Here is a 26,553-nt window from a genome sequence, read left to right as displayed (position 1 = left end):
ATTATTTGGCAGACGCTTTTATCCAAAGCGACGTACAAAAAGTGCATTTCATGGTCATAGACAACTGCTAAACACAGGTTCAGTAAGGTACAATACTTATTTTGTGCAGCTATTTCTAGAACACAGTTTAGTTCACACAGTGAACACTCTTCTGACCTAACCTCTGCAAAGCCAACTAGGCAGAAGAATAAGCTACAGTATTAGGACAAATACAAATTACCAAAAAGTGCTGGGATGGGGCAACATGTAACAAGTGTCATGAAAAGGGTTTAAAGAGTGAAATATACAGCGTGGTGGTGTATAGGGGAGTGACTGCGGGGTGCAGATATCCTGACTTCTGTGTGTATGTGAGGACCTTAGAGCTGCTAGGTTTAAAGTGCTGGTGGTTAAGAGTCAAAGAGGAACGTCAGGTCAAAGTGAATGCAGTTTACTGTACAGTATGTTCAATAATGGCGATGTACAATGTCGCAAAAGTGTGTATGTGTGTGTGTAGCTGAATGGCCGTACACACATGATGCGTATGAGACCGTGTTGACAAGGCTCCCCGAACCATCGCACTTTATCCCTTATGTGCCCAAAGATCAAAGCCAAACCCCAAGTCATCAAATAAAGACGCAATTGTGGCAAAACAGTACATCAACGATCCTGCTCGCACTGTCTCTGCAAGCACACCACACCGGCTTAACCTTCGTATCTGGCTGGGCACCGACCCATACGTATCAAGATCAGCGCCCCCACCACCAAAGACTCATTCCCCATGACATTGGCTTTCCGACGACACAAAACATGATTGCACTGTGTGTGTGTGGAAAACCTAAGGTTTGCATGATGTTGCTCCAGTATGATTTTTAGCAGCTGAGCGCTGTCTCTTTATCACACCCTACTGACTCCCTGTAAGCTCAATAAACAGTCTGTTTTAGTTTTGGGGGTCTAGTAAACGGTACACTTCTGTAACCCTCCCCACAAACACCACCGCCCTTCACAAACGCGCCCTCGCTTAAGAATGTTTGCGAATGACTCAGCTTTCCTGCGTTTTTTTTTTCTTTTTTTCACAGAGAAACGGGTTCGAGCAGTTCTGCATCAACTTTGTGAACGAGAAGCTGCAGCAGATCTTCATCGAGCTCACGCTGAAAGCCGAACAGGTGTGGGAGGAGCCATCTTTTATCTCTTCTCTCTCACTCCACACACTTACTCCCACTGCTTTTATCAGCCTTCCACTGTTTAACACTATGCACTAAAATGTCCAGTGTTAATTCAACCGTGACAGAGTGCATTCAGATGTACTCTAATGAGAGTTCGAGTTGAATTAGCACTGGGCATTTTACAGTGTAGGAGCACAATAACAGTGCATTAACAGGATATGCCACCCAGCAGCCCAATGATTTCCTCTAAAATGTTATATTTTAATGGCAGCAGTCTCAGGATTATGCTTTAACATCCTGGCCTGTACCACACTACATTACCCAGACACCCTTGCCTGTGACATCACCGTCTTAAAGACTCCGATGTTCCTCCCAGCTGCGAGAACACTGTCGCGCATCTTTCAACATTCTAACGGTAGCGCCAGCATCTCCCTCTCTCATTCCCTGTCTATTTTCTCTTTCTTTCAGGAAGAGTATGTTCAGGAGGGTATTAAGTGGACACCAATTGAATATTTCAACAACAAAGTGGTGTGTGACCTCATTGAGAACAAGCTGGTAAGTTCAATGGTTTATACTTAGATTTTTAAACGCTAGCCTGAGCGGTTATATATGCGCAGAGCAAAGGTTGCAGTCAGCAGCACGCATTATGTTTAATGGTGAATTAGTCCAGAGATATTCATTGCATTTCACAAGCTTTTTTTGAACGTTTGAGTGTGTGTGTGTGTGTGTGTGTTTGTGTGAATTTGTAATATAATTTAGCAAAATAGTGGATTAGTTTGTTCACTGTAGATGTAGAAGGATTAGTTTTTTCACTTAATTGGTAAACAGTAGAAAATCAGTTTCAAAAATGAGAACTTGTGCTTTAGACATCTTTGACCTCACTTTTGAAAAAAGATTTAGTAATTATCTTGACTGCCTGTTTGATTGATTGACTCACTGACCGACTGCCTGATTGATTGACTGACGGACTGCCTTATTGATTGATTGAATGACTGACAGACTCATTGATTGATTGACTGACTGCCTGTCTGACTCACTGATTGATTTATTGATTGATTGACTGGCTGCCTGTCTGACTCACTGATTGATTGATTGATTGACTGACTGACTGACTGACTGCCTGATTGATTGATTGACTGACTGCCTGTCTGACTCACTGATTGATTGATTGATTGATTGATTGATTGATTGACTGACTGACGGACCGCCTGTTTGTCTCACTGACTGCCTGTCTGACTCACTGATTGATTGATTGATTGATTGACTGATGGACTGCCTGATTGATTGATTCTCCGCTCTCCCAGAATCCCCCGGGCGTCATGAGCGTCCTGGACGACGTGTGCGCCACCATGCACGCCAAGGGCGAGGGGGCGGACGGGACGCTGCTGCAGAAGCTGCAGGCGGCCGTGGGAACCCACGAACACTTCAACAGCTGGAACTCCGGATTCGTCATCCACCACTACGCCGGCAAGGTGGGCACAGAGCACGCTGAGAGCGTGTGTGTGTCATTAAACCACCTGACTGCGTGACATCACAATCCCGCCTGACGTCAGTGATTCACTGATTTGAGCCTGTAATTGTGTTTTTCCGTGGGGCGCAAAACCTCTTGATTGGCTTGAACAAACAAATGATTGACAGCTTATGTCAAAATGTCGGGTTCCTTAGCCGCACTCTTCCGTTACTGGGGGGAGTACCTGACCACAGATTCATTAGACTCACCAGATACTCAAATCCTTATGTTTAAGATCTTATGCTCTGTCTCCCACACCGTTGCAGCCAAAACATGCCCGTTTGGTGCACCTTTTGAAAATGAATTCAAGAAGCACGACCAAGTATGATGCTGGGGCAGTGTGCACTGCATTCTGGGATACAGCTCTGGAAGCCCCCTTTACCTGCCGCTACCTCCTGTCCTTAACCTTTCTGAAGAGTTCGGCATTTTTGGAATGTTCTTTTCAAAATTCCACGACAGTGTTCTACAACTCCATCGCTTTCAATTACCAGCGGCGATTGTTACATCGGCGTTAGAATGTTCAATTAAGAACATTCCAATCACACATTTGTGACCTCACACCTTAAAGGGTAAAAAAAAAGATTTGACAGGATTGAGGGATATGTTGAAGCTGAGTATCTGGTGTCAATTAAGAATCTGTGGCAGGGGTAGCATGCATTACTGCAGGGCCAGTGTGCGTGTAGGTTTTTTACACTGTTACACTGTCAGTACAATTACACTGACCTCAGAACCCTGACACATCTGACTGATTCACCCCAAGTTCACATCAACGGTTTTGAGAAACGCATGTCTCTTACGGACTCACGATCATAGACACGTTGCAGTAGGTGCCATTTTACAGTGCCTCTCTACGGTCCTTTTACAGATCTGATCGCTCTGCAATTTCTAAACTGTATTGCGCTATACAGTATTACCCAGAGTAATTTGGCATGTAATAGAATAACAGATGCAGCTCTCCTTGCCCCTGATCTGCAGGGTAGGCTAGAGAGGAGAGGAAAGGAGAGAGAGAGAGAAGGAAAGAGAGAAGTGTAGATTTCTACGATGCATATTCATGAACCCCTGTACAGCATTCTGATCATCGTCTCCACCCCCCCCCCCCCCAGGTCTCCTACGACATCAACGGGTTCTGTGAGAAAAACCGCGATGTTCTCTTCACGGACCTCATCGAGCTCATGCAGAGCAGCGTGCAGTAGGTGCCATTTTACCAGCTGCCCTCTCTGTGGACCGGTCCTGTTTTCACAGTCTGGATCGCGTCTGCAGATGTTCTAAAACTCTGTTAGTTGACGCCGAACAGTATTTCCCCAGAAATAATTATGCGGAGCAATTCATCTGAAAATGTCCCGAAACAGTATAATGGGCCGATTGCTTTTTGATCTCAGCTGGCTTTAATGTCGACAGCAGCAATGGCTGCTTAGTTTAGAGCGGCTGACAGGCGTTTACAAACACGCGGTTTACTACGTGAATGTGGCTTTGTGTGATGTCCCTTACGATGTCTGTGAGTGGCTCATTCTTGTCCCCGTCAGCGAATTCATCAGAAGCCTCTTCCCTGAAAACCTGAACACAGAGAAGAAGGGTCGGCCCGGCACTGCCAGCTCAAAGATCAAGGTGCGAGTCACCGCCTGTCAGTACTGCGTCCTCCCATTCTGTGTCAGTACTGTGTTCCCACCTCTGTGCTGTGTGTCAGTGCTGTGTTCCTGATTCTGTGCTATCAGTACCACATTCTCTACTCTGTACAGTATCAGTACTGTACCCCTATACCCCTGCGCTGTGTCAGTACTGCATCCATACACCCCTGCGCTGTCAGTACTGCATCGATACACCCCTGCGCTGTGTCAGTACTGCATCCTTACACCTCTGCACTGTGTCAGTACTGCATCCATACACCCCTGCGCTGTGTCAGTACTGCATCCTTACACCCCTGCGCTGTGTCAGTACTGCATCCATACACCCCTGCGCTGTGTCAGTACTGCATCCATACACCCCTGCGCTGTGTCAGTACTGCATCCTTACACCCCTGCGCTGTGTCAGCACTGCATCCATACACCCCTGCGCTGTGTCAGTACTGCATCAATACACCCCTGCGCTGTGTCAGTACTGCATCCTTACACCTCTGCGCTGTGTCAGTACTGCATCCATACACCCCTGCGCTGTGTCAGTACTGCATCCTTACACCTCTGCGCTGTGTCAGTACTGCATCCTTACACCTCTGCGCTGTGTCAGTACTGCATCCATACACCCCTGCGCTGTCAGTACTGCATCCTTACACCTCTGCGCTGTGTCAGCACTGCATCCATACACCCCTGCGCTGTGTCAGTACTGCATCCCTTCATCTCTGCACTGTGTCAGTACTGCACCTTTTCACCTCTGCTCTGTGCGTCAGTCCTGCGTTAACTGTGCCCCTTTAGCCGAAGCTGCACCCATAGATCAGTAAGCAGTGTACGAAGGGGAACAGCTGCAGTGTTTGGCAGTGCGTTTTCACACTGCGTCTGTCCGTGTGCTTCATCACACCGCAAGCCACGTACGCACTATCGCACCGACCACGCGCTCCGCGAGCCTTTACTGTGCTGTGAACGCTGCGCGCGTCAGCACGAACACGTGTACCGCGCGAGACGTGCGCTTCATCACGCGTGTTTCGCGCTTCACCGTTCCGTGTGCCGTTCCCGTAGAAACAAGCCAACGACCTGGTGAACACGCTGATGAAGTGCACCCCACACTACATCCGCTGCATCAAGCCCAACGAGACCAAGAGGCCCAAGGACTGGGAGGAGAGCCGGTGCGTCCCCCCCCCCCCACCACCGTCCCCGTTTCTGTCACAGTCTACTCGTCAGACTCACCTGCAGCTCATACACCTGTCCATAAAATACCTACACAAAACACATCCAGTGTTCAACTCTCCATACAGTAAACTCTACTCTGCTGAAGCATGTTTCATTCATGGTGGGCTCATGCTCTTAACTCTGTCAGGAGTTGAGTTAAAAGACTGAACACTTGTCAGGCTCACACCCTTATTGTGTCAGCCATCAGTGTTAGCCTGGCGTGAGATAAGTCTGACCACCTTCCAGTGCTGTGCTTACACGAATGAACTAATGGTCAGCTACTTCCTCTGAAGAGTCATCATCTTGTATGGGTGGGGCTACACTTGGAGGCAGAAGATTAAGTCAAATGAACTCTTGACCCATGAAACAGCAGTGGCTAGAAATAACTGTGCTAGAGCCAATCAGAATGCAGGACACCAATGTCATAGACTCTAACTTCCCAGATGTTCGAGAGAGAGAGAGAGAGGGCACCTAGGGTGGAGACCAAGTGGATAGAGGGCAGTGAAGCTAGCGGGTGACCTTTAACCTTTAACCTTGTGCTCTGTGTAGCGCGGAGTATTGAACGGGTGCTCTTGGCCGTGGCCGGCTGACCGCTTGGTGTGTTGCTGTCGTGTGCGTTTCGCAGAGCGAAGCACCAGGTGGAGTACCTGGGCCTTCGGGAGAACATACGCGTGAGGAGGGCCGGCTTCGCCTACCGCCGAGTCTTCAACAAGTTCCTGCAGAGGTGAGGAAGGGGGGGGGGCGTGTCCATTCAGCCGAACACTGTGATGTCACAGAGGGTTTGAATTCCACGCGTCGACATCGCTGCGTTTGTTTTATTATTATTATTATTATTATTATTATAATTATTAATAATAATAATAATAATAATAATAATAATAATGATAATAATAATAATAATAATAAGGGGGGGGGGCGAGCCGCAGGAAACGGTTCACGGGGCAGAAAACTTGAAAAACTCTCAGTTAAAAAATTTGACCCAGGCCAGGACTACATACGACTCTCTCTGCAGAAGGGGGTTCCGAAAGAGTTCCTCTCTGTCTCCAAGGAGGAACCCCCTGTCTAGTTCAAGGGTTCTTTGGTTAAATCTGGGAGCTTTCACACTTTTTTGTGCACCTACCACACAGGGTTCCATAAAGAACTAAACAGGGGTTCCCTATGAAGAAAAGTGTAGCACAGTGGGTAAGGAACTGGGCTTGTAACCAAAAGGTCGTAGATTCGATTCCTGGGGTAGGACACTGCTGTTTGTAACCTGAATTGCTTCAGTAAATATCCAGCTGTATAAATGGATACAATGTAAAAAAAAAATTTAAAAGTTGTGTAAGCCTCTCTGGATAAAAGTGTCTGCTAAATGCTTGTAATGTAATGTGACAAGCCATAGAACTCTTTTTTCGGGGAGCACCGTGCCTCTCACCTGGCGTGAGCTCAGCCCGTCTCAGGTGTGACCCTGCCCCCCCCCCCCCCCCCCCAGGTACGCCATTCTGACTGCGGAGACGTGGCCGGGCTGGAGAGGCGACGAGAAGCAGGGCGTGCTGCACCTCCTGCGCTCCGTGAACATGGACACCGACCAGTACCAGATGGGCCGGACCAAGGTGTTCGTCAAGAACCCGGAATCGGTGAGGAGAACCGCACCCTGAGAACCGGACCCTGAATCAGTGCTGGGGCCCATTCCGTCCAGACACATTCAGAACAGGACTGGTGGGGCCCATTCCGTCCAGACACATTCAGAACAGGACTGGTGGGGCCCATTCCATCCAGACTCATTCAGAACAGGACTGGTGGGGCCCATTCCGTCCAGACTCATTCAGAACAGGACTGGTGGGGCCCATTCCATTCAGACTCATTCAGAACAGGACTGGTGGGGCCCATTCCGTTCAGACTCATTCCGAACAGGACTGGTGGGGCCCATTCCATTCAGACTCATTCAGAACAGGACTGGTGGGGCCCATTCCATTCAGACTCATTCAGAACAGGACTGGTGGGGCCCATTCCATTCAGACTCATTCAGAACAGGACTGGTGGGGCCCATTCCATTCAGACTCATTCAGAACAGGACTGGTGGGGCCCATTCCATTCAGACTCATTCAGAACAGGACTGGTGGGGCCCATTCCGTTCAGACTCATTCAGAACAGGACTGGTGGGGCCCATTCCGTTCAGACTCATTCAGAACAGGACTGGTGGGGCCCATTCCGTTCAGACTCATTCAGAACAGGACTGGTGGGGCCCTTTTCCATTCAGACTCATTCAGAACAGGACTGGTGGGGCCCTTTTCCATTCAGACTCATTCAGAACAGGACTGGTGGGGCCCATTCCGTTCATCCAGACTCATTCAGAACAGGACTGGTGGGGCCCATTCCGTTCAGACTCATTCAGAACAGGACTGGTGGGGCCCTTTTCCATTCAGACTCATTCAGAACAGGATTGGTGGGGCCCATTCCATTCATCCAGACTCATTCAGAACAGGACTGGTAGGGCCCATTCCATTCATCCAGACTCATTCAGAACAGGACTGGTGGGGCCCTTTCCCATTCAGACTTATTCAGAACAGGACTGGTGGGGCCCATTCCATTCAGACTCATTCAGAACAGGACTGGTGGGGCCCTTTTCCATTCAGACTCATTCAGAACAGGACTGGTGGGGCCCTTTTCCATTCAGACTCATTCAGAACAGGACTGGTGGGGCCCTTTTCCATTCAGACTCATTCAGAACAGGACTGGTGGGGCCCATTCCATTCATCCAGACTCTTTCAGGAAAAAGGACTGGGAAGCTCCACATGTCAGACTGTGTCCATGTTTTTATAAACTGCGTAGTATTGTGGGTTGTGTCATTGCATCGTGCAATGTACTGCATTTCTTACAGTTCTTTGTTCTTTGAATTTTTTTTTACATTTTAAGTCGATTCCCCACTTTCTTCCTTGGGGGAAAAATGAAGTTCTTTTTGTATTAGAATCCAGATGTTTCTGGTTTCTCTTCCAACTGAGTTTGATCACAAAACTTTGAGGAATTATTAAAAATATTCAGAGCATGATTGACCAACTGCTGAGTACCCCCAGCGCTTGGTCACTTGTGTTACTGAAGCCTGATAATTACCACAGTTATGTAGTCATAGGTTTGGATGGAGCGAAAACCAGGACTGTCTCTGGCATTCCAGGAATAGGATTGCACACCCCTAATCTAAATCTAATTCAGGAAATGAATTTAAATTAAGTTAATTAACCGAAATATTCCTATAGCGTTCTACGATTTTATTCTTTTCAAGTTGATGAATTGAATTTCAGTTGTTTTCCTGCACTGATTCCAACTCTCCAACATGACTCACTGCCAAACACTGCCGTTTCTCCCAGCTTTTTCTATTGGAGGAGATGAGGGAGAGGAAGTTCGACACGTTCGCCAGGACCATCCAGAAGGCCTGGAGGAAATACATCGCCAGAAGGAAGTATGAACAGATGAGGGAGGAGGGTAAGTGAGGGAGGGGGCTGCGAAGTGGAAAGAGGGAGGGATGGATGGGTGGAGGGACACTTGAGGTCAAAGGTCAACACTGCCCTACACGAAGTTCAGTTTAGATTTCAGAAACACAAATGTGACCCCTGATGTACACTGGGAGTATTACACATTCATGTGTATAAAAATATGTAGCATACGTACTTACATATTTCTGAAAATAGAATGCATTTATGTTTAATTTCATAAAACGTGTTGCACGATTACATATTATTATGTATTTGATGGAATTGTCTGGATACTGCATGTGAATTACAGGGATGTTATAATGTATTGCGTGTGTAATACGAATCGTCACGCAACGTGATCCCTCTCCCTCTCTCAGCCTCCGACATCCTGTACAACTCCAAGGAGCGCCGGAGGAACAGCATCAACAGGAACTTCGTGGGAGATTACCTGGGCATGGAGGATCGCCCAGAGCTGCGCCAGTTCCTCGCCAAGAGAGAGCGCATCGACTTCGCCGACTCCGTCACCAAGTTCGACCGCAGGTTCAAGGTGGGGGTCAGCGAGTTCGACCGCAGGTTCACGGTGGGGGTCAGCGAGTGCGACCGCAGGTTCAAGGTGGGGGTCAGCGAGTGCGACCGCAGGTTCAAGGTGGGGGTCAGCGAGTTCGACCGCAGGTCAAGGTGGGGGTCAGCGAATTCGACCGCAGGGTCAAGGTGGGGGTCAGAGAATTCGACCGCAGGTTCAAGGTGGGGGTCAGCGAGTTCGACCACAGGGTCAAGGTGGGGGTCAGCGAATTCGACCGCTGGTTCAAGGTGGGGGTCAGCGAGTTCGACCGCAGGTTCAAGGTGGGGGTCAGCGAGTTCGACCGCAGGTTCAAGGTGGGGGTCAGCGAGTTCGACCGCAGGGTCAAGGTGGGGGTCAGCGAGTTCGACCGCCGGGTCAAGGTGGGGGTCAGCTAGTTTGACCATAGCCTCCCCTGAAGAATTGACAAAGACGGTTGCAGCAGCGAGCATGGGCATTTCCGAGTTATGAGAAAATGTAGCAATATTTTTAAACAGGCTTTTGTGTGTGATGCTTGACTGCCCACATGTTAACACTTTTTAGTGTGAGAGGTCACAGATAGCTCAGGAGGTAAGACCGATTGTCTGGCAGTCGGAGGGTTTCCGGTTCAAACCCCGCCCTGAGCATGTCGAAGTGTCCTTGAGCAAGACACCTAATCCCTAACCCCTAACTGCTCTGGCGAATGAGAGGCATCAATTGTAAAGCGCTTTGGATAAAAGCGCTATATAAATGCAGTCCATTCAGTCCATTTAGATGTGCGATTAGAATGTTCTTAACTGAACATTCTAATGCTGCTGCAACAATCGCCGCTGGGGACAATGCCGAGTTCTAGAACACAGACACAGAAAAAAACGTACTCTTACAAAAAACCTATTCTTAAAAGCGTAAATCCCAGAATGCATCACAATTCACATGTATAACCACAGGACATTTTCACATTTACAGTTCGGACTTCGTTCTTTCGCTTGCTGAACAGTGAGCATAGAAAGTTCGTTTGCGATAACGCCCTAATAAGCAGTAGCACTCCCCGCTGTTTCACACCCTGCTCTTTCCTCCTGCCCTCGCCAGCCAATCAAGAGGGACCTGATCCTGACGCCGAGGGGGATCTACCTGATTGGCCGAGAGAAGGTGAAGAAGGGGCCAGAGAAGGGACAGATCAAGGAGGTGCTGAAAAGAAAAATGGAACTGGGGAGCGTGTGCAGAATTTCACTCAGGTGAGGTGATGGGGGGGAGGGGCGGTGCAGGGGGGGGTGGGGGATGATGGGAATGCTTGTGCATTCTCACCTCTCTTGATTTGAGACCTGCCAGGTAGCAGCAGCTAAAAGCAGCTAAAAGCCGCAGAGCGATGATGTCACTGCTGTGGCCTTCTTCTGCAGTCACGCTCTTATGGTGGGCGCAGATATATTAGTGAAAAACAGGAAGTGGCAGCGTCTCTCAGCAGTGCACGGTCTACAGGCTTTTCCCCCCCATTTCCTGTATTCAGAATTCTCAGTAATGTTCTCTGAGTTAACGTGACAATGCGGGGGGGGGGGGGGCTCGGCCCAAAACTGCATTTCTGACATTAAACTCTCTTTTTCCTCTCTCTTTCTCTTCTTTCCTTCCTTCTCCTCTCTGTCTTTCCCTCCACCTTCCTCATTCCTTCCTTCCTTCCTCCGTTCTTCCGTCGCTCCTCTTTTCCCGCAGTACGAGGCAGGACGACTTCTTCATTCTGCACGAGACCCAGTACGACAGCCTGCTGGAGTCCACCTTTAAGACGGAGTTCATCAGCCTGCTGTGCAAGCGGTACGAGGAGGTGACCAAGAACAAGCTGTCCCTCTCCTTCAACGACCGGTACGACGAGTCTCACTCACACACTGTCCCCACTGCGCAGTCTCACTCACACACCGTCCCGTCTGCGCAGTCTCACTCACTCACTGTCCCCACTGCGCAGTCTCACTCACACACTGTCCCGTCTGCGCAGTCTCACTCACACACTGTCCCCACTGCGCAGTCTCGCTCACACACTGTCCCTCTCCTTCAACGACCGGTACGGCCAGACGCACTCACACACTGTCCCGTCTGCACAGTCGCACTCACACACTGTCCCGTCTGCGCAGTCTCCCTCACACACTGTCCCCACTGCGCAGTCTCACTCACACTCTGCGCAGTCTCACTCACACACTGTCCCGTCTGCACAGTCTCCCTCACACACTGTCCTGTCTGCGCAGTCTCACTCACACACTGTCCCTCTCCTTCAACGACCGGTACGGCCAGACGCACTCACACACTGTCCTGTCTGCGCAGTCTCCCTCACACACTGTCCCGTCTGCGCAGTCTCACTCACACACTGTCCCGTCTGCGCAGTCTCACACACTGTCTCGTCTGCGCAGTCTCACTCACACACTGTCCCGTCTGCGCAGTCTCACTCACACACTGTCCCCACTGCGCAGTCTCACTCACACACTGTCCCGTCTGCGCAGTCTCGCTCACACACTGTCCCGTCTGCGCAGTCTCCCTCACACACTGTCCCTCTCCTTCAACGACCGGTACGGCCAGTCTCACTCACACACTGTCCCCACTGCGCAGTCTCACTCACACACTGTCCCGTCTGCGCAGTCTCCCTCACACACTGTCCCCACTGCGCAGTCTCCCTCACACACTGTCCCATCTGCGCAGTCTCCCTCACACACTGTCCCTCTCCTTCAGCGACCGGTACGACCAGTCTCACTCACACACTGTCCCGTCTGCGCAGTCTCCCTCACCCACTGTCCCGTCTGCGCAGTCTCACTCACACACTGTCCCCACTGCGCAGTCTCACTCACACACTGTCCCGTCTGCGCAGTCTCACTCACACACTGTCCCGTCTGCGCAGTCTCACTCACACACTGTCCCGTCTGCGCAGTCTCACTCACACACTGTCCCGTCTGCGCAGTCTCCCTCACACACTGTCCCGTCTGCGCAGTCTCACTCACACACTGTCCCCACTGCGCATTCTCACTCACACACTGTCCTCACTGCGCAGTCTCCCTCACACACTGTCCCCACTGCGCAGTCTCACTCACACACTGTCCCCACTGCGCATTCTCACTCACACACTGTCCCCACTGCGCAGTCTCCCTCACCCACTATCCCGTCTGCGCAGTCTCCCTCACACACTGTCCCGTCTGCGCAGTCTCACTCACACTGTCCCGTCTGCGCAGTCTCACTCACACACTGTCCCCACTGCGCAGTCTCACTCACACACTGTTCCTGTCTGCGCAGTCTCCCTCACACACTGTCCCCACTGCGCAGTCTCCCTCACACACTGTCCCCACTGCGCAGTCTCACTCACACACTGTCCCCACTGCGCAGTCTCACTCACACACTGTCCTGTCTGCGCAGTCTCGCTCACACACTGTCCCGTCTGCGCAGGCTGGAGTTCAAAGTGAAGAAGGAAGGCTGGGGTGGGGGAGGCTCTCGGTGCGTGGTGTTCCAGCGGGGGCAGGGGGACCTGGCGCAGCTGAAGCCCGGCGGGAAGTCTCTCACCGTCACCGTGGGAGACGGCCTCCCCAAAACATCCAGTAAGTAACTGCGATGGGGAGGGCGGGGGTTGGGGGGCAACAAACAAACAAGAGCATTATGGGAAATACGGGCAATTAGAGGCCAGGACCGGTGTTTGCGGGACACTCTAAACTGCTCAGATTTTTGCCCGTTCATTCCTGACTTATTCTCACTGATTTTAATGTAATTAATACGGCTGTGAGTTCGCCAAAAAAACAATTTTTTTTCCATTTTTAAAAATCTTTTTTTTTTTTTTTACATAATTGAAATGTTGTCCTTGACTGTTTCCACAGAGCCGACCAGGAAAGGGGCCCCCCAGGCCAGAGGAGGGCGCGCACACATGCCACACAGAGGTAAATCTGCGCTCTCTCTCTCTCTCTCTCTTCCTAAATCCTGGGCACAGTTCTGTGCTCCAGGGACACCATATGGGGGTGGGGGGGGGGGGGGGTTTAGGATGATTCCATGGGCCCTGACTGACAGGAGCCTCTCAAAGAATTGGGCAGAAATTTTACAGGGATGGGGTGGCGGGGGGGGGCGTTTTAGGATGATTCCATGGGCCCTGACTGACAGGAGCCTCTCAAAGAATTGGGCAGAAATTTTACAGGGATGGGGTGGCGGGGGCCCCCAATGTGAGATGTGACCATGTTGACCTGTGTACCAGTGGGGTGGGCAAATTCAGTCCTGGAGGACCGTTTGCAGGTTTTTGCTTCCACCAGTTACCCAGGCTCAATCGGCGAACTAATCAAGATACACCAACATAGTAGTGTTGGTGTACCTTGATTAATGGTGTACCTCTGCGTAGTGTAGAGGTTTAAGCACTCGCCTACCACCTCAGAGACCCGGGCAGCGGTACTTCCGGCTTGTTCAGGCTTTCCCATGAACACAATTTGCAGTGTTGTGGTTGGGTGGGAAGCCAGTGAGGGTATGAGTCCTGATCGTTGCATTAGCGACTACTACTGGGTGGTCGGGGTGCCTGTTCAGTAGGGAGGGGATCTGGGGGAGATAGCGTGAACCTCCGCGCGCGTTACGCTCGCCCAGTGAAACTTTAAAAGAAGCGGCTGCCGACTCCATACGTATCGGAGGAGGCATGTGGTAGTCCACACCCTCCCCAGACCAACAGAGGGATAGGGCATCGACCAGGACCGTGATACACACAGGGAATTGGTATAACGACTAAATTGGGGAGAAAATGGGAGAAAAATGACACACAAAAAATCATGGGACTGTATAAAAGGGGGGACTGATATCCCGGGTAAAACTCTTTTTAAAAAACGTAACACTCCCAACACACGCCTGCTGCCACTCCATCCCAAACCCACCCCCCACATTGCCCCCCTGAAGGCGAGACCTTTGAAAGGGCGTAAGTCACGTGACCAGCCGCGTCCCGCTTCCGCCTGCTCTCGCCCCTGCAGACCAGCGAAACGGCGGCGCCCAGTTCTCGCGCCCAAGCCCCCGGCCCGCGCAGCAGACGGAGCAGACCTACTCCACCCCCCAGAAGCAGCTGCGGCCCCCGACCTCCGCGCCCCCCATGAGGGGGCCCGCGCAGACCCAGCGGGGCCCCCCCAGACACGAGCCCGGGAACCTGGACTTCCTCAACGTGCCCGACCAGGGCGTATCGGGGTGAGGCCTTCCGAAAAACCTGTCGCACGGGGTCAGCTGATTCCTACCGTGAAGTCATGTGACCCAAAGCAACAAAAAAAAAAAAAAACACATTAACAAAAAGGACAGATTCTGTGCGTAGCCTTCCACCTCTTTCTCTCTTTCGCTCTTCCTCTTTATCCCTTCTTCCAGTCTTCTGACTTCCTCTGTCTTTCCCACAATCTCACCACCCGCTCTCTCTTCTGCTTTCTCTTGTCCTCTTTTCATATGATTCATTCCCCCTTTCATCTGCACTCTCAGAAGAAAGGGTTCCACAGAAGGCTCCTCTGTGCCTCTGTAGAGAAGCCATGTTCTTTTTTGGGCAGATCGGTTCTGTCCTGGAGCCTTCACACTTTTCACACCTACACACCTGTGTTTTACCTGGTTGCTTTTAATCTTTTTTTTTTTTTTTTAAAGCACGTTGCACTGCGTTTTTTTTTTTTTTAATTTGAAACATACTATGTTTATGAATAAAGTTTTGGATTTTGATTTCTCCAGGATGCAGAGGAAGAAGAGCGTCAGTCAGAACCGCCCGCCTCCGGCGCCGACCAGCCGACCCAAAGCCAAACCCCAGGGCCCCCGCTGCAGGGCGCTATATCAGTATGTGGGGCAGGACGTCGATGAGATCAGCTTTGATGTTAATGATGTCATCGAACTTCTCAATGATGGTGAGGGACCAGTAGAGACGGCGGGGGCTGGGGGGGGGCGTGAACACACACACTGGAGCTGCATTCACAGAGAACAGTTTACATGCGTTTAGGGTCCATTCCATTTCACACACATGCACACACACGCACACACACACGCTTGCGCACACACTCACATGCAGACACAAAGACACGCACACACATGTACACACACGCACAGGCACACATGCACACACGCACATGCGTACACACACACACGCACTCACACACACACAGACAAGTACACATACACACACACTCACACACTCACACACACACACACACACAGACACATACACACACACATACACTCACACACGCACACACGCACACACGCACACACACACACACACACACACACACACACATTCTGAATGATGCCTTTCCGGTTTTTTCTGCAGACCCTTCCGGGTGGTGGAGAGGAAGGATAAACGGCAAGGAGGGCCTGTTTCCTGGCAACTACGTGGAGAAGATCTGAGGACTCCAACAGTAGTGCTGTTACCATGGAGATGGAGGGATGACCTCACTGACCTCACATACGCACTTATTATTCCTCCTGAGACCCTGCGGGAAAAAAGTATATTAATTTTTTTTTTTTTGGCATAATACAACTGTCTTGGACAAAAACCTGTCACAGTTAAAATATTTTTTAAATAGTATTATTTAATTGAATGTTCCCTTGTAAAGTAAGTTTCAGCATAGTAGATGCTGTAGATGACTCTTGAAAATAAGACCAGAGACTTGTGTCATCTACTGGAGACATGAATTGCTGGGTTTTAGGAGGATATTATCATCTCAAGGATTATAATGACATGTTTGTTGGGAGTCAGTCAGAGCACAATGAAATCAATGCAAAATCCAACAGTGAACATGATTTTTTTTTTTTTTTTTTTTTGTGCTTTTCCAAAAATTGCTTTGCGATGCACAGTTTCCATGCAAACTTGACACCAGGAACACCTGAAAAACTGTACAGAAATGGTTACTTGGTTACTATTTTTGGTGTTCATTGGCAAAATATCTGAACGATGATGCAGTCAGTTTACAATTCACAGTTTACATTTCGCTGTAAGTTGGATGCTGCATTAACACATGTACTGCAAACCAATGTCCACTGTGAGGCACTGTTGCACTCTTTTTCGGTGTCTTCGGGAACACTGACTATTTCAAACAGCTGGACGGCGGGTACACTCGTCATTACGGTCAGGACAAAGCCGGGCGGTTGTAAAACAGGTTTTTCATAGCATTGCTGTGGTTGTGCAATGGAATCAACATAAATGGTGCACTTTTTTATTTTCAAATTTATTTTTTGAAAATTGGCGCTGATCTCAGTAAAAACGCAACAAAATACTGGAGTGTTTAATGCAAACGTGCTACACTTAATTGCACTTCTTCATACGTTGAGCCGTGTCTGTTTGTTTTCTTAGACTTATTTGTTCAATTAATGTAAAGAAACTGCACATAATGCTTTGAATATTAACATGCTACAACACACAAAATGTACATTCTTAAAAACCAGTCATTGTCGTGTTCTTTTTAAAAAAAAAAAATGTTTTAAAGCTTAAGCACTGTATTTAAACATTGATTTCTGAAGGATTACAACCTATTTTACACAATAGGGTCACAATGAAGATGTGAAATAATATTGCACTGGTTTGCTTCACTTTAAGCGTTGCAAAATATAAGGTTCTTTTTTGCAACTATGCTCTTCCAAGTGATACTTTTTTTAAAAGTAATATTCAATTTATATACATGTTCCTCACTATTACTGTACTGAAAAGCATAACATGTGCTTAGAGTGGTCAAGGGGCTTTAGGCTGCGTGTTTTGTACTCAGAGTGCCTAAGTTTCTTGAGAAATAAGTTTGGATCCTTGATTTACAAATGCCTACAAGCTAGCTTAAACAGTAGGGATGCCTTAGACCAGGGCTGATTTTGTGCAGTCTTTTTGGTCCGGCGTATCAATGGTTGGTCTACAGGACTGGTGAACGACAGCAAGCCAGCTACAAAACAGGAGTCCGACCGAGATGCAGTCCACGAGAAGATGAAACGAGTCACGTAGTGATAGCCACCAAGGAGGGCCATTCCTCCTACAAAACTAAAACTGTCTGCCAGGCCACCAGTCCAGCTGCACAGCCTTTGCTCTAAACAACAGCCCTTACACAGAATTGATAGTTGGTGGGGTTCATCGCTGTTAACCAAGAACTACTGCTTTGGCTGGACGCTATCTTTGCCGCGGCCTAACACAACTATGTTCCCATTTTGCAGCGTGTTTGAGATACAAATTAAAACGTGTTTTAAAACGTGTTTGTTGGTTCAGTTGAACACAAAGGCACACTGTCCGTAAGAACAACACCAACAACAAAACATTTTCTTGAAACTCATCCGGGAGACGGAGTACTGCCACCTTGTAACGTAAAGAAGGTATCTCTCGGCCACTGATTGGTTGCTTTTGCGCTTACGGTCAGTGGGGGCAGTCGCGTGCACACATAACGGAGGTCTCGGTGGTCTTTGTGCAGCTTGGCGCGTGAAAGAATTTATTTGCAGTTTAGGATAACTTTTTAGTCGTGTTGTTTTTAGGTTTTCTACTGTACAAAAGCGTTTTATTTTTAAAAATAGAACTAATTTGACACGTATAAAATAGCGCGTTGTATACGGACCGACAGAGTCCGAAAACCAGAAAACTAACTCGCTAGCTAAGAAGAATAACCGCCATACATACACAAGATGGAAATGGAGAAAAGAATCAACTTGGAGCTGCGGAACAGGAAACCAGCTGAGGTAAGTTCAGTCGTAAGCGAAGTGCGTACTTTGGCGAGCTAACTTATTTGTAATTATTATAAAAATACTTAATGTCTTGTTATTCGCTTGGTTCACGTTCTTAGCTGCAAGCAGGCTAACTTTTTGAAATCAGCGCGGAGCTGCAGGCAATTGAGAGGAGGCACATGCTTTGAGTTTGTACATTTAAATAGCTAGCCAGTTGGCTCGTCGTAGCCATTTTCTGCGGCAACACAATGTACAATCGTGTGAAAAACCACAGTTCAGTGGTTATAACCCTGAGCTCACCTAGGTGTGCCTGGTGACATGCGTGTATTTTTCGTGAAATTAAGTCTTGGCTAACAAAAAAAAAAACTAGGAAGTTATGAAGATGCGGCTTTAATAGGCTATCGTTAAGTTGGCTAGCTAAATAACTAGAACTGTGCAACACTTGTGTGGTTCTGTTGTCCAGTTTTCGTAAGGGTAGGGTAACCGTGAACTTAGTTTGCTAACTAGACAACTATGCATCGTGTATGTTAGTTAGCTGTCCATCTGACTAATGATAGTTAACGTGAAATTGTTAATGTTTTTACTACTTTGTTACTGTGATTCTTAATGCTAACGTTAGGTTTCTGTTTAACTTAGTTCAATAAAAAATCTTGTTGGTATAGTTTTAATATGAAATCGGAGTAACCGGATATTTCCCCAAAAGTGCTTAATCGATAGACCGAGTTAACTAGGAGGCTAATGGTTAACATGAGTATTCGCCGTTGGTTAGTGTTAACCAGCCAATCCCCTGACTTCGTCGTACAGTCTTGATTCGTCAGCTGGCTAGCTACGTCGTTATTATTTGGGATTCGTTAGCCATCAGCTGCAGAGCTTTTTGTCATGGATATGGAAGTTATGAACGTTTGCTGTACTACACTCGAATCGCAATTTGTTATCGTGCATTTTCCAGTTGAATTGTTTATCTGATTTTGTGTCTGTTGAGTACTGAGTACTACATTCGAAAAAAACTGCTATAGATAATTGCCTGTGATGCGTGGATCCATTTGTAGATAAATAACAAAGGTCTAGAAAATGCTTCGCTGTACATTTATAATTTAAGTTGAACATTTGGCATTAATCTATGTGCTACAACTGTTCATTCTGTTTGTCTTGTTTTACTGTATCAATTTGTCTGTCCCCCTGTATGTGAAAAAGTAGTATGGCTTGTAACCATAGACCGTATAAAAATAGCTTGTAACGAAAGACAAATTGCAGAGGAATCTGACAGTGTTTATCTAATTACCGTTCTTAGGTAAAGGAATTGGTATTGGACAACTGTCGTTCTGATGATGGCAAGATTCTTGGTCTCACGGCCGAATTCGAAAATCTGGAATTTCTGAGCATGATCAACGTCAATCTGGTTTCACTCGACAACTTGCCCAAACTTCCCAAACTTCGCAAGGTAGGCTGATGTTCCACACCTGACTGTTGTATCAGTGTAGCCTCTTTTGCGTGGATATTCGCTATTTTGTAAAGGTACATTTTGGGCATTAGTGCATGAAAAAAAAAAAAAAAACATTAAATATTTTAACTGGCAATAGCTTAGCTGTTTATTATTGACTTCTGATCATAAGTGTAGATGTAGATGTTTGAGGAGCAGCACCACCGGGCTGTCCAGAGATCAGTTCCTTTTCCTTGTTAATTTTCTTTCCCTCTGGCCAGTGTCCCATGATCGATGCAGACTTCCTGTCCTCTCCCCCCTCCCCCTCCCCCTCCCCACCCTCTTAAACATCTCCCAAAATGGCCTCCGCAGCTCGAGCTGAGCGACAACCGCGTGTCGGGGGGGCTGGAGGCCCTCGCGGAGAAGACGCCCAGCCTGACCCACCTGAACCTCAGCGGCAACAAGATCAAGGACCTCGGGACCCTGGAGCCCCTGGTAAAGATCTGATCTCCGTGGAAACGGCGGAATTCCGCCACACGGGGCGGGCTGGGCGAAAACGCCGCAGTGCCCTGCGTGCGTGCGGCATGCTGTGCAACGTTCGTACACGCTGCGGAATGTGCTTGTGTGCTGCAGAACACGCGTACGTGCTGCAGAGCATGTACGTTGTATGATAATAATCATAGTAAAATAACTAATTCCAGTAATACTTGGGGATACATGGAAGAAAATTAGTTAACATTAGTTAAGGCTCCCGAAACTCCAGTCACTACATTTAGCAGATTCTCTTATCTGGAGTGACCTACACAGCTTCTGTTCTTTACGTACGATCCATTCATATGGCTGGGAAAAATTTAGAGGAAACCGCTCTGTACCTTACTCACAGGTACCACTGCAGTTCCCCTGCCTGGGATTCGAACCCGCAACCTCCGTTGCGAGCCCAGTTCCCTGATCGTTTTGCTGCACTGCCACCTTAATAAATGATTACCCTCAGTGTTGGAAGCAATGGCTGTCGATGCTCGGACGCCTGATAGGGGGCGGTGTTGAGACAGTTATGCTGTCAGATGTGAACATTAAAAGCCAACAAAAAAAATTTTTTTTAGTGGGAATCTCAACGCACAGTAGAATGTGTTTTTATTGCATCCATGTCACATTTTCACTTACAATTTACCTGAAGACAAGCATTTGTGTGTATTTATCTTTGTGGTAATTTTTCATTTGGTCACGCACACTTTACTAAAAAAGAGATTTTTCTCTCTTCTCCCAAACCAACAAGCATCAGAAATTGTAATTCTCGTTCCCCCAAAAAGAAAATGTGTGTGTGTGTGTGTGAGTTGCTTCCTGAGCCTCCCATTCTCCCCGGCGTGTCCCCGTGCAGAAGAAGCTGGCGATGCTGAGCAGCGTTGACCTGTTTAACTGCGAGGTCACCATGCTGCTGGACTACAGGGACAGCGTGCTGGACCTCCTCCCGCAGATCACCTACCTGGACGGGTTCGACGCCGACGACCAGGAGGCCTTGGACTCCGACCACTCGGGCCTGGAGGACGAGCTGGACGACGAGGGTGAGGAGGCGGGGGCGGGGGCGTCCCCTTCGTTTTTCGGGGTTTCCCAGTCCTCGAGGGTCTGTAAATCAGGAAAAACGTAAATAGTCTCGCTCTGAGATTTGATGAGATTTTGCCTTTCTTTTGTGGTGACTGTGTTCGCTTGTCTTATCGTCTCATGGGATTTCTTTCAGGATTAGTCTGACTGATAGCTTTATTTAGGTTTTTTATTTATTTATTTATTTTATTTTTTTTTTTTACAGAAGATGGTGAGAGTGGCGGCGAGGATGAAGATGAGGATGAGCTGGATGTGGAGGACGAAGATGATGACGATGAAGAGGTTGACGTGGAGGATGACGTAAGTTGAGTTTTCCTATAAAACTGGCCTTGACGTTTTTGTTTAAAAAATGAAATGCTTACAAGGCATCACCGGTCCTAGGGTTGTGACGTGTACGTTTACGTGTACAGTACGAAGCATTTAGGAGAAAAAAAAGTTTCCCACCTGTCAAACACTTGCGCACAACATTATGGCCCGAACAGGAGTTCTGGAAACAAGAAATGGTTTCAAGACAATTCCTGGCGTTCCTTTGGTTAACATAATTACATGGATCGCCAAAACCACACCGTTTCCTCACAGGCCGAGGTGATCTCCGGTCTCGAAATTTGAGGTTGATCCAGTGATGCGCTTTTACGGATAGACGTGGAAATGGCGGTTGTGGGGGGAGAAATCGGTCGGTCAGGAGAGATGGGCGGGGGGGGGGCTGGGGGGGGGGGTTGTGCGGTCCTTGGAACAGAATCAAATATCAAAGCCAGGGAATCCATTTTAACCCTTTGAAGAGCAGACTTTTTGGAATGTTTTTTCAACATTCTAAAGTCGGTGTTCAAGAACTCCACTGCTTTCAATTACCAGTAGTGACTCTGATACCTGATACATCAGCTAAGATGCAACAGTTAAGGACATTTATAATCACATATTTGTGATCTTACTCCTTAAAGGGTTAAGATGAATCTGCACTTTAAGAAAAATGCGCTTTCGGTTTTTCTTTTTTTGTTTGTTTGTTTTTTTGTTTTTTGACAGAACTGGGATCGTAACCCCGCTGTCTGCTTATGGGGCTCACCACCCCAGGGTGTCTGTGAAGCATTGTGTTAGTCGAGCGTGTGGTTTTTAGAACGGGGATACAGGGCTTTAAATATGCATGCCTGCGTTCTTTGACCTGAAAGGAGACCCTTTGAGAGGATCTGGTCATCAGGTGTGTGTGTGTGTGTGTGTGTCTGCATCATCAGGAGGACGATGAGGAAGATGAAGGTGGGGACAGTGACGAGGTGGATGATGAGGATGACGACGATGAAGGTTTGTGCCCGTCTCTCGTGTCTCCCCCCCCCGTCTTTGCTCCCATTGGCTCGAATGTACGGTGGAGAAACAGGAGATCACCGTCACAGGGTCAGCTGTAACGAACACCTGCAGTGCTAGGAACTCAGAGACCTCTCGAGATCACTGAACAGATTAGGCAGAGCGCACAAGCAAACGTAGTCCAGTGTGTGGAGAAAATGACAGAAGTTTGATAAATCATTTATATAGTCGTGTTGGATCAGTACTCCTTTGAGAGTGGGTTTTATCAAAACTTTTGGCTTTGGTGGCCAGGCATGATTAGATTAATCACTGTTTTCTCTTGGGTATTTGGACTATTTTTGTTGATCTCCCTGACCGCTTTATTTTGCCATTAAGTCGAACGGAAATGGGGAAATTGGACGTGATGTAATACGTGTAATAGCAGTTTGATCTGCAAGGCTCCCACTGGTGGCAGTGTGCAAAAAAAAAAAAATTAAATAAAATGTCCATTTTCATACATACTAATTCTTGCTGTCCTGTAGGTTTTCACTCCAACCCTAACGAAGCACAGCTCATTCAGCAGCTAGAGATCTCATTGAGCTGCTAATTAGAAGGGTCAGGTGTGCCAAATTAGGGTTGAAATGGAGCCCTACCGGGGTATTTCTCCTGTAACAGGGTTGGGCTAGCTTTGATGTGGGCCAGTGCTGTGTCGTATACTCTTGCTGCAGGCAGTTACCTGTAAGTTGTTATAAATAAATGTGTGGTAAAGGCATGAATGTAAATGTCGTGTCCTGCTCCTTAAGTTTGCTGTCCAGAAAGCCATGGAGAGAAGAGGAAGAGGGAGCAAGAGGATGAAGATGACGACGACGATGAAGATGATGAGGACGATGAATAAGATCCGGCAGACTGGCAAAGTGCCGTCTGCGTGGGCCCCTGCTGATCTTTCTGGGCTAGGGACGGGGGGGCACATCAAAGACTGGAGGTGTTTCGCTGCAGAGTTTGTGGGGAGGGGTGGGTGGGATGTTTTTTAACTTGGGAGGGGGGTGGGGGGAGGGGGGTGGGGGTAGGGCATGGCAAGGTTTATTAATCAGCAAGCTTGAAATGATCCTGTTTCTCTCTCCACCGCCCCCACCCACCCCCTCAAGCCAAAAACTCTTTTGAAGGCCAGTTAACTCGAATTGTCACCTGTTTATTCAATCCAGACCATTTCGTCCACACTGTCTGCCTGCTGTTATTGCCTTGCCCTCCTGTCTCAGTGATGTACACGCGCGTGTGGCTAACTGCGCACGTGTGTGGCTAACTGTGCGCGCGCGTGGCTAAATGCACACCGTGTGGCTAACTGTGCGCGCGCGTGGCTAAATGCACACCGTGTGGCTAACTGTGCCCGCGAGTGGCTAAATGCGCACCGTGTGGCTAACTGTGCCGCGGTGCTAAATGCACACCGTGTGGCTAACTGTGCCCGCGCGTGGCTAAATGCACACCGTGTGGCTAACTGTGCGCGCGCGTGGCTAAATGCACACCGTGTGGCTAACTGTGCGCGCGCGTGGCTAAATGCACACCGTGTGGCTAACTGTGGGCTGGTAATGCCACCGTGTGGCTACTGTGCCGCGGGGCTAAATGCACACCGTGTGGCTAACTGTGCGCGCGCGTGGCTAAATGCCACCGTGTGGCTAACTGTGCCCGCAGTGGCTAATGCCACCGTGTGGCTAAATGTGCCGCGGGCAAGCATTGGCTAATGCCATGCAGCACCGTGTGAGCGGAAGCATGCTACATCCTTTTAGCACCCGCAGTTTCCCACAGTCCGTGTGTACTCACTATTCTCTCAGAGTGTGTGCGCGTGTGTGTGCGCGTGAGTGTGTGTGTGTGTGTGTTTGGGGGGGGTGTTGGTTGGTGTGTAACTAAGCTGTGAACTGACATGGAGGGGGCTGACACCGTTTAAGCTTGTTAAGGATATTTTCACTTGTTAAGGATATTTTCAATAATTCCAGATGTTTCTGACGCCGTTCTGGCTTTCCAATGCCAGGCATCTCTGGGGGGGCGGGGGGGGGTTGTTGTTTTCTTGTTTTGGACCACAAACCCTTGAATGACCCTGATGACCACGCCTGCTTCACAATGGTGGCTATCAGAAACCTTGTATAAGTATCTCAAACATCCTTCTATCACACACAAAAACAGTTTTGGTCGATCAAAAAAAAACTCCGGAAAATGAACAATCCTTTGAAACCTGTATTTTACTCTGAGAGAATGGGACCAAGCACAGAAATGTACATAAATACACTGTATAGATTTGTAACACTGTCATTTTTATTTTTAAAAAGAATCGCCATTCTACACTGGTTTTAACAGTTTGTAGTCTTAATTTGTCTCATTAAACTATCAAATATGACGAATATTGTTTCTGATTTGATCTTGTCCGTTAATTTCTGTTGTGTAACGAGCCATTTTGCAATACTGTGCACTCACTCACGGACGACCTTTGAGGGACGTTTTGTGGGTGGCACGCCCAGGTGGTCCCACCGCCAGCTAAAACGTGCCTGCGGAAGTGAGTTGCGCCGTGGGTCTGGACGGTTCCGTGCTTGTCACTTCTGCTCTTAGGAGAGAAATGCTGCATCGGAAATGCTCTTTGGCACAGAAGTTATTTTATCGAGCAGGTGTGGGCGGCCCTGGGCATGTTTCTGGCTTTCATTCCTTCCAAGTTTGAGCGCAAGGGTTTGATTATTCAGAGCTTGAATACTTTCAGCACGACGCGCCTCATTCACGACGCGTGCGTACGATCACATTTGATCGTAAACTGTGTAAGAACGTTTCCAAGAACATTTCTGCATTTTTTTTAAATTTTTTTTAAATCTGTGTCATGTTCATGGCTGTTGCCTGATGCATTCCCAATCGCTTAAACATGACTGCGCATAAAATTTACAAACAGCCTTCAGCTCATACACCCGGGTATTGTAGAATTACTGAAATAATGACTTAAATTAAAAGCAAATGCGATTCCATCGTCCGAGTCTCCCCGTCTCGTACATGCGTGTTAATTTGACGATATGCTGGAATATCGCGAACCTTAATTGGTATCCGATCATCTCATCGCAGCGTGTCATCTCGGGTCGGCGGGCCTGTCCAGCAAGTGTGGCCACGGAAACCGAGGAACAGGGACAATGGAGACTCGGCTGAACTGCAGGCTTACAAACCTGACCGCAGGCCTCCTGGTCCCTGTGAGCAGATTCTGTTTAAGTCTGTGGATTACACTTCAAGGCATCTCGCTGTTCTATTCTTTGCAAATATCTTTGCTTAAAAGTCGAGGAGGGCCATTGCAGACCTGCTTCCTGCTTCAGCTCTTAATCAAGTGTAAGGTCGTGAACTGACGGTAGTGTCACCAGGGCGCACGCTGCGTTGCCATGACTCCCCCTCCAAGGAACGGCCCTTTTTCCCCAACCAGTTGTGTCGCTTGGGAGAACGCTGCCCCCCCCCCCCCCCGTAACTCTGAGTAGCGTGCTGCTTTGGGGGCGTGGCACCTTTTGGATGCCTGAGAAGATCCCGTCTTTCGAGACGGGCACGAATGGAGAGAGAAGATCCCATCTTTCGACGCGGGGACGCGCGATCGAGCGAGCGATTGTGTGAGTCACGGCTATGGCAGCACAGAAAGTGGGAGGACTGGCGTGGCAGGTGAACCTGGTGTACTTTCAGATTCTTTCTTGAGAGGGAAAAACCTTTCCAGAGAAAAACACGTAGTAATAAACCAGCCAGTTAGCTGGTCTGTTAGACTAGGGCAGGGGTGTCAAACTGAATGAAGGGGGTAGTGGTGTCTTTGGGTTTTTGCGTTTTCCCTTCAAATCAGCTGCCAGTTAAGGCCTTGAGAACAAGGTGTGCAGATCCCTTAGCCAAGCAATGACTTAAATGACACACTTGTGCCGAGAAGAGCCCAAAAAGCAGCAGACGCTGTGGTTCTCCAGGACTGGGGGAGTTCGATACCTGTGGATAAGGGGAAAGGGAACATGCTATATTTCTCCTTGGGTCAATTAGAATGGCACAAAAAAAAGTTTTTAAAGGAAGGAAAACCTCTGTTGAAGGGGTGGTAGTGTAGTATAACTGGTCTTAAAAAAAACCTTAAAAAATCGCTGGTTTGATTCCCGGGTAGGACACTGCCGTTGTACCCTTTGAGCAAGGTACTTAACCTGCATTGCTTCG

At 48.4% G+C, this 26,553-nt stretch overlaps 2 protein-coding genes across 4 annotated transcripts in view; both read left to right on the top strand.

Moving 5' to 3' along the window:
* Positions 1-16,834, top strand: part of myo1f (myosin IF) — a 41,952-nt gene extending 25,118 nt beyond the window's left edge. Inside the window, exons 12-28 of the mRNA XM_064330051.1 lie at positions 1,056-1,142; positions 1,611-1,697; positions 2,447-2,614; positions 3,756-3,841; positions 4,176-4,257; positions 5,319-5,425; positions 6,094-6,192; positions 6,940-7,084; positions 8,813-8,927; positions 9,295-9,464; positions 10,545-10,690; positions 11,160-11,306; positions 12,867-13,015; positions 13,289-13,348; positions 14,408-14,615; positions 15,132-15,301; positions 15,721-16,834. Coding sequence (XP_064186121.1) covers positions 1,056-1,142; positions 1,611-1,697; positions 2,447-2,614; positions 3,756-3,841; positions 4,176-4,257; positions 5,319-5,425; positions 6,094-6,192; positions 6,940-7,084; positions 8,813-8,927; positions 9,295-9,464; positions 10,545-10,690; positions 11,160-11,306; positions 12,867-13,015; positions 13,289-13,348; positions 14,408-14,615; positions 15,132-15,301; positions 15,721-15,797 — 2,103 coding nt within the window. The 3' untranslated portion in view covers positions 15,798-16,834. The remainder of the gene's footprint in view (positions 1-1,055; positions 1,143-1,610; positions 1,698-2,446; positions 2,615-3,755; positions 3,842-4,175; positions 4,258-5,318; positions 5,426-6,093; positions 6,193-6,939; positions 7,085-8,812; positions 8,928-9,294; positions 9,465-10,544; positions 10,691-11,159; positions 11,307-12,866; positions 13,016-13,288; positions 13,349-14,407; positions 14,616-15,131; positions 15,302-15,720) is intronic.
* Positions 16,835-17,415: 581 nt separating this feature from the next.
* Positions 17,416-24,758, top strand: LOC135252232 (acidic leucine-rich nuclear phosphoprotein 32 family member B-like). Of its 3 annotated transcripts, none has more exons than XM_064330088.1 (8): positions 17,416-18,095; positions 19,372-19,521; positions 19,873-19,995; positions 20,876-21,059; positions 21,305-21,396; positions 22,323-22,389; positions 23,172-23,961; positions 24,115-24,758. In XM_064330088.1, the coding sequence occupies exons 1-7, from the start codon at positions 18,042-18,044 to the stop codon at positions 23,261-23,263; spliced, it is 762 nt and encodes a 253-aa protein (XP_064186158.1). In that variant the 5' UTR covers positions 17,416-18,041; the 3' UTR covers positions 23,264-23,961; positions 24,115-24,758. The 3 variants fall into 3 exon arrangements, with proteins under 3 accessions (XP_064186158.1, XP_064186157.1, XP_064186159.1); XM_064330087.1 differs by having other exon boundaries at positions 17,578-18,095; positions 21,302-21,396; XM_064330089.1 differs by lacking the exon at positions 17,416-18,095 and adding an exon at positions 18,155-18,268 and having other exon boundaries at positions 21,302-21,396.
* Positions 24,759-26,553: the final 1,795 nt, after the last annotated feature.

The sequence above is a fragment of the Anguilla rostrata genome, chromosome 4 (assembly GCF_018555375.3).
Source record: "Anguilla rostrata isolate EN2019 chromosome 4, ASM1855537v3, whole genome shotgun sequence".
NCBI lineage: Eukaryota > Metazoa > Chordata > Actinopteri > Anguilliformes > Anguillidae > Anguilla > Anguilla rostrata.
This window is presented reverse-complemented; position numbering and strand designations above follow the sequence as displayed.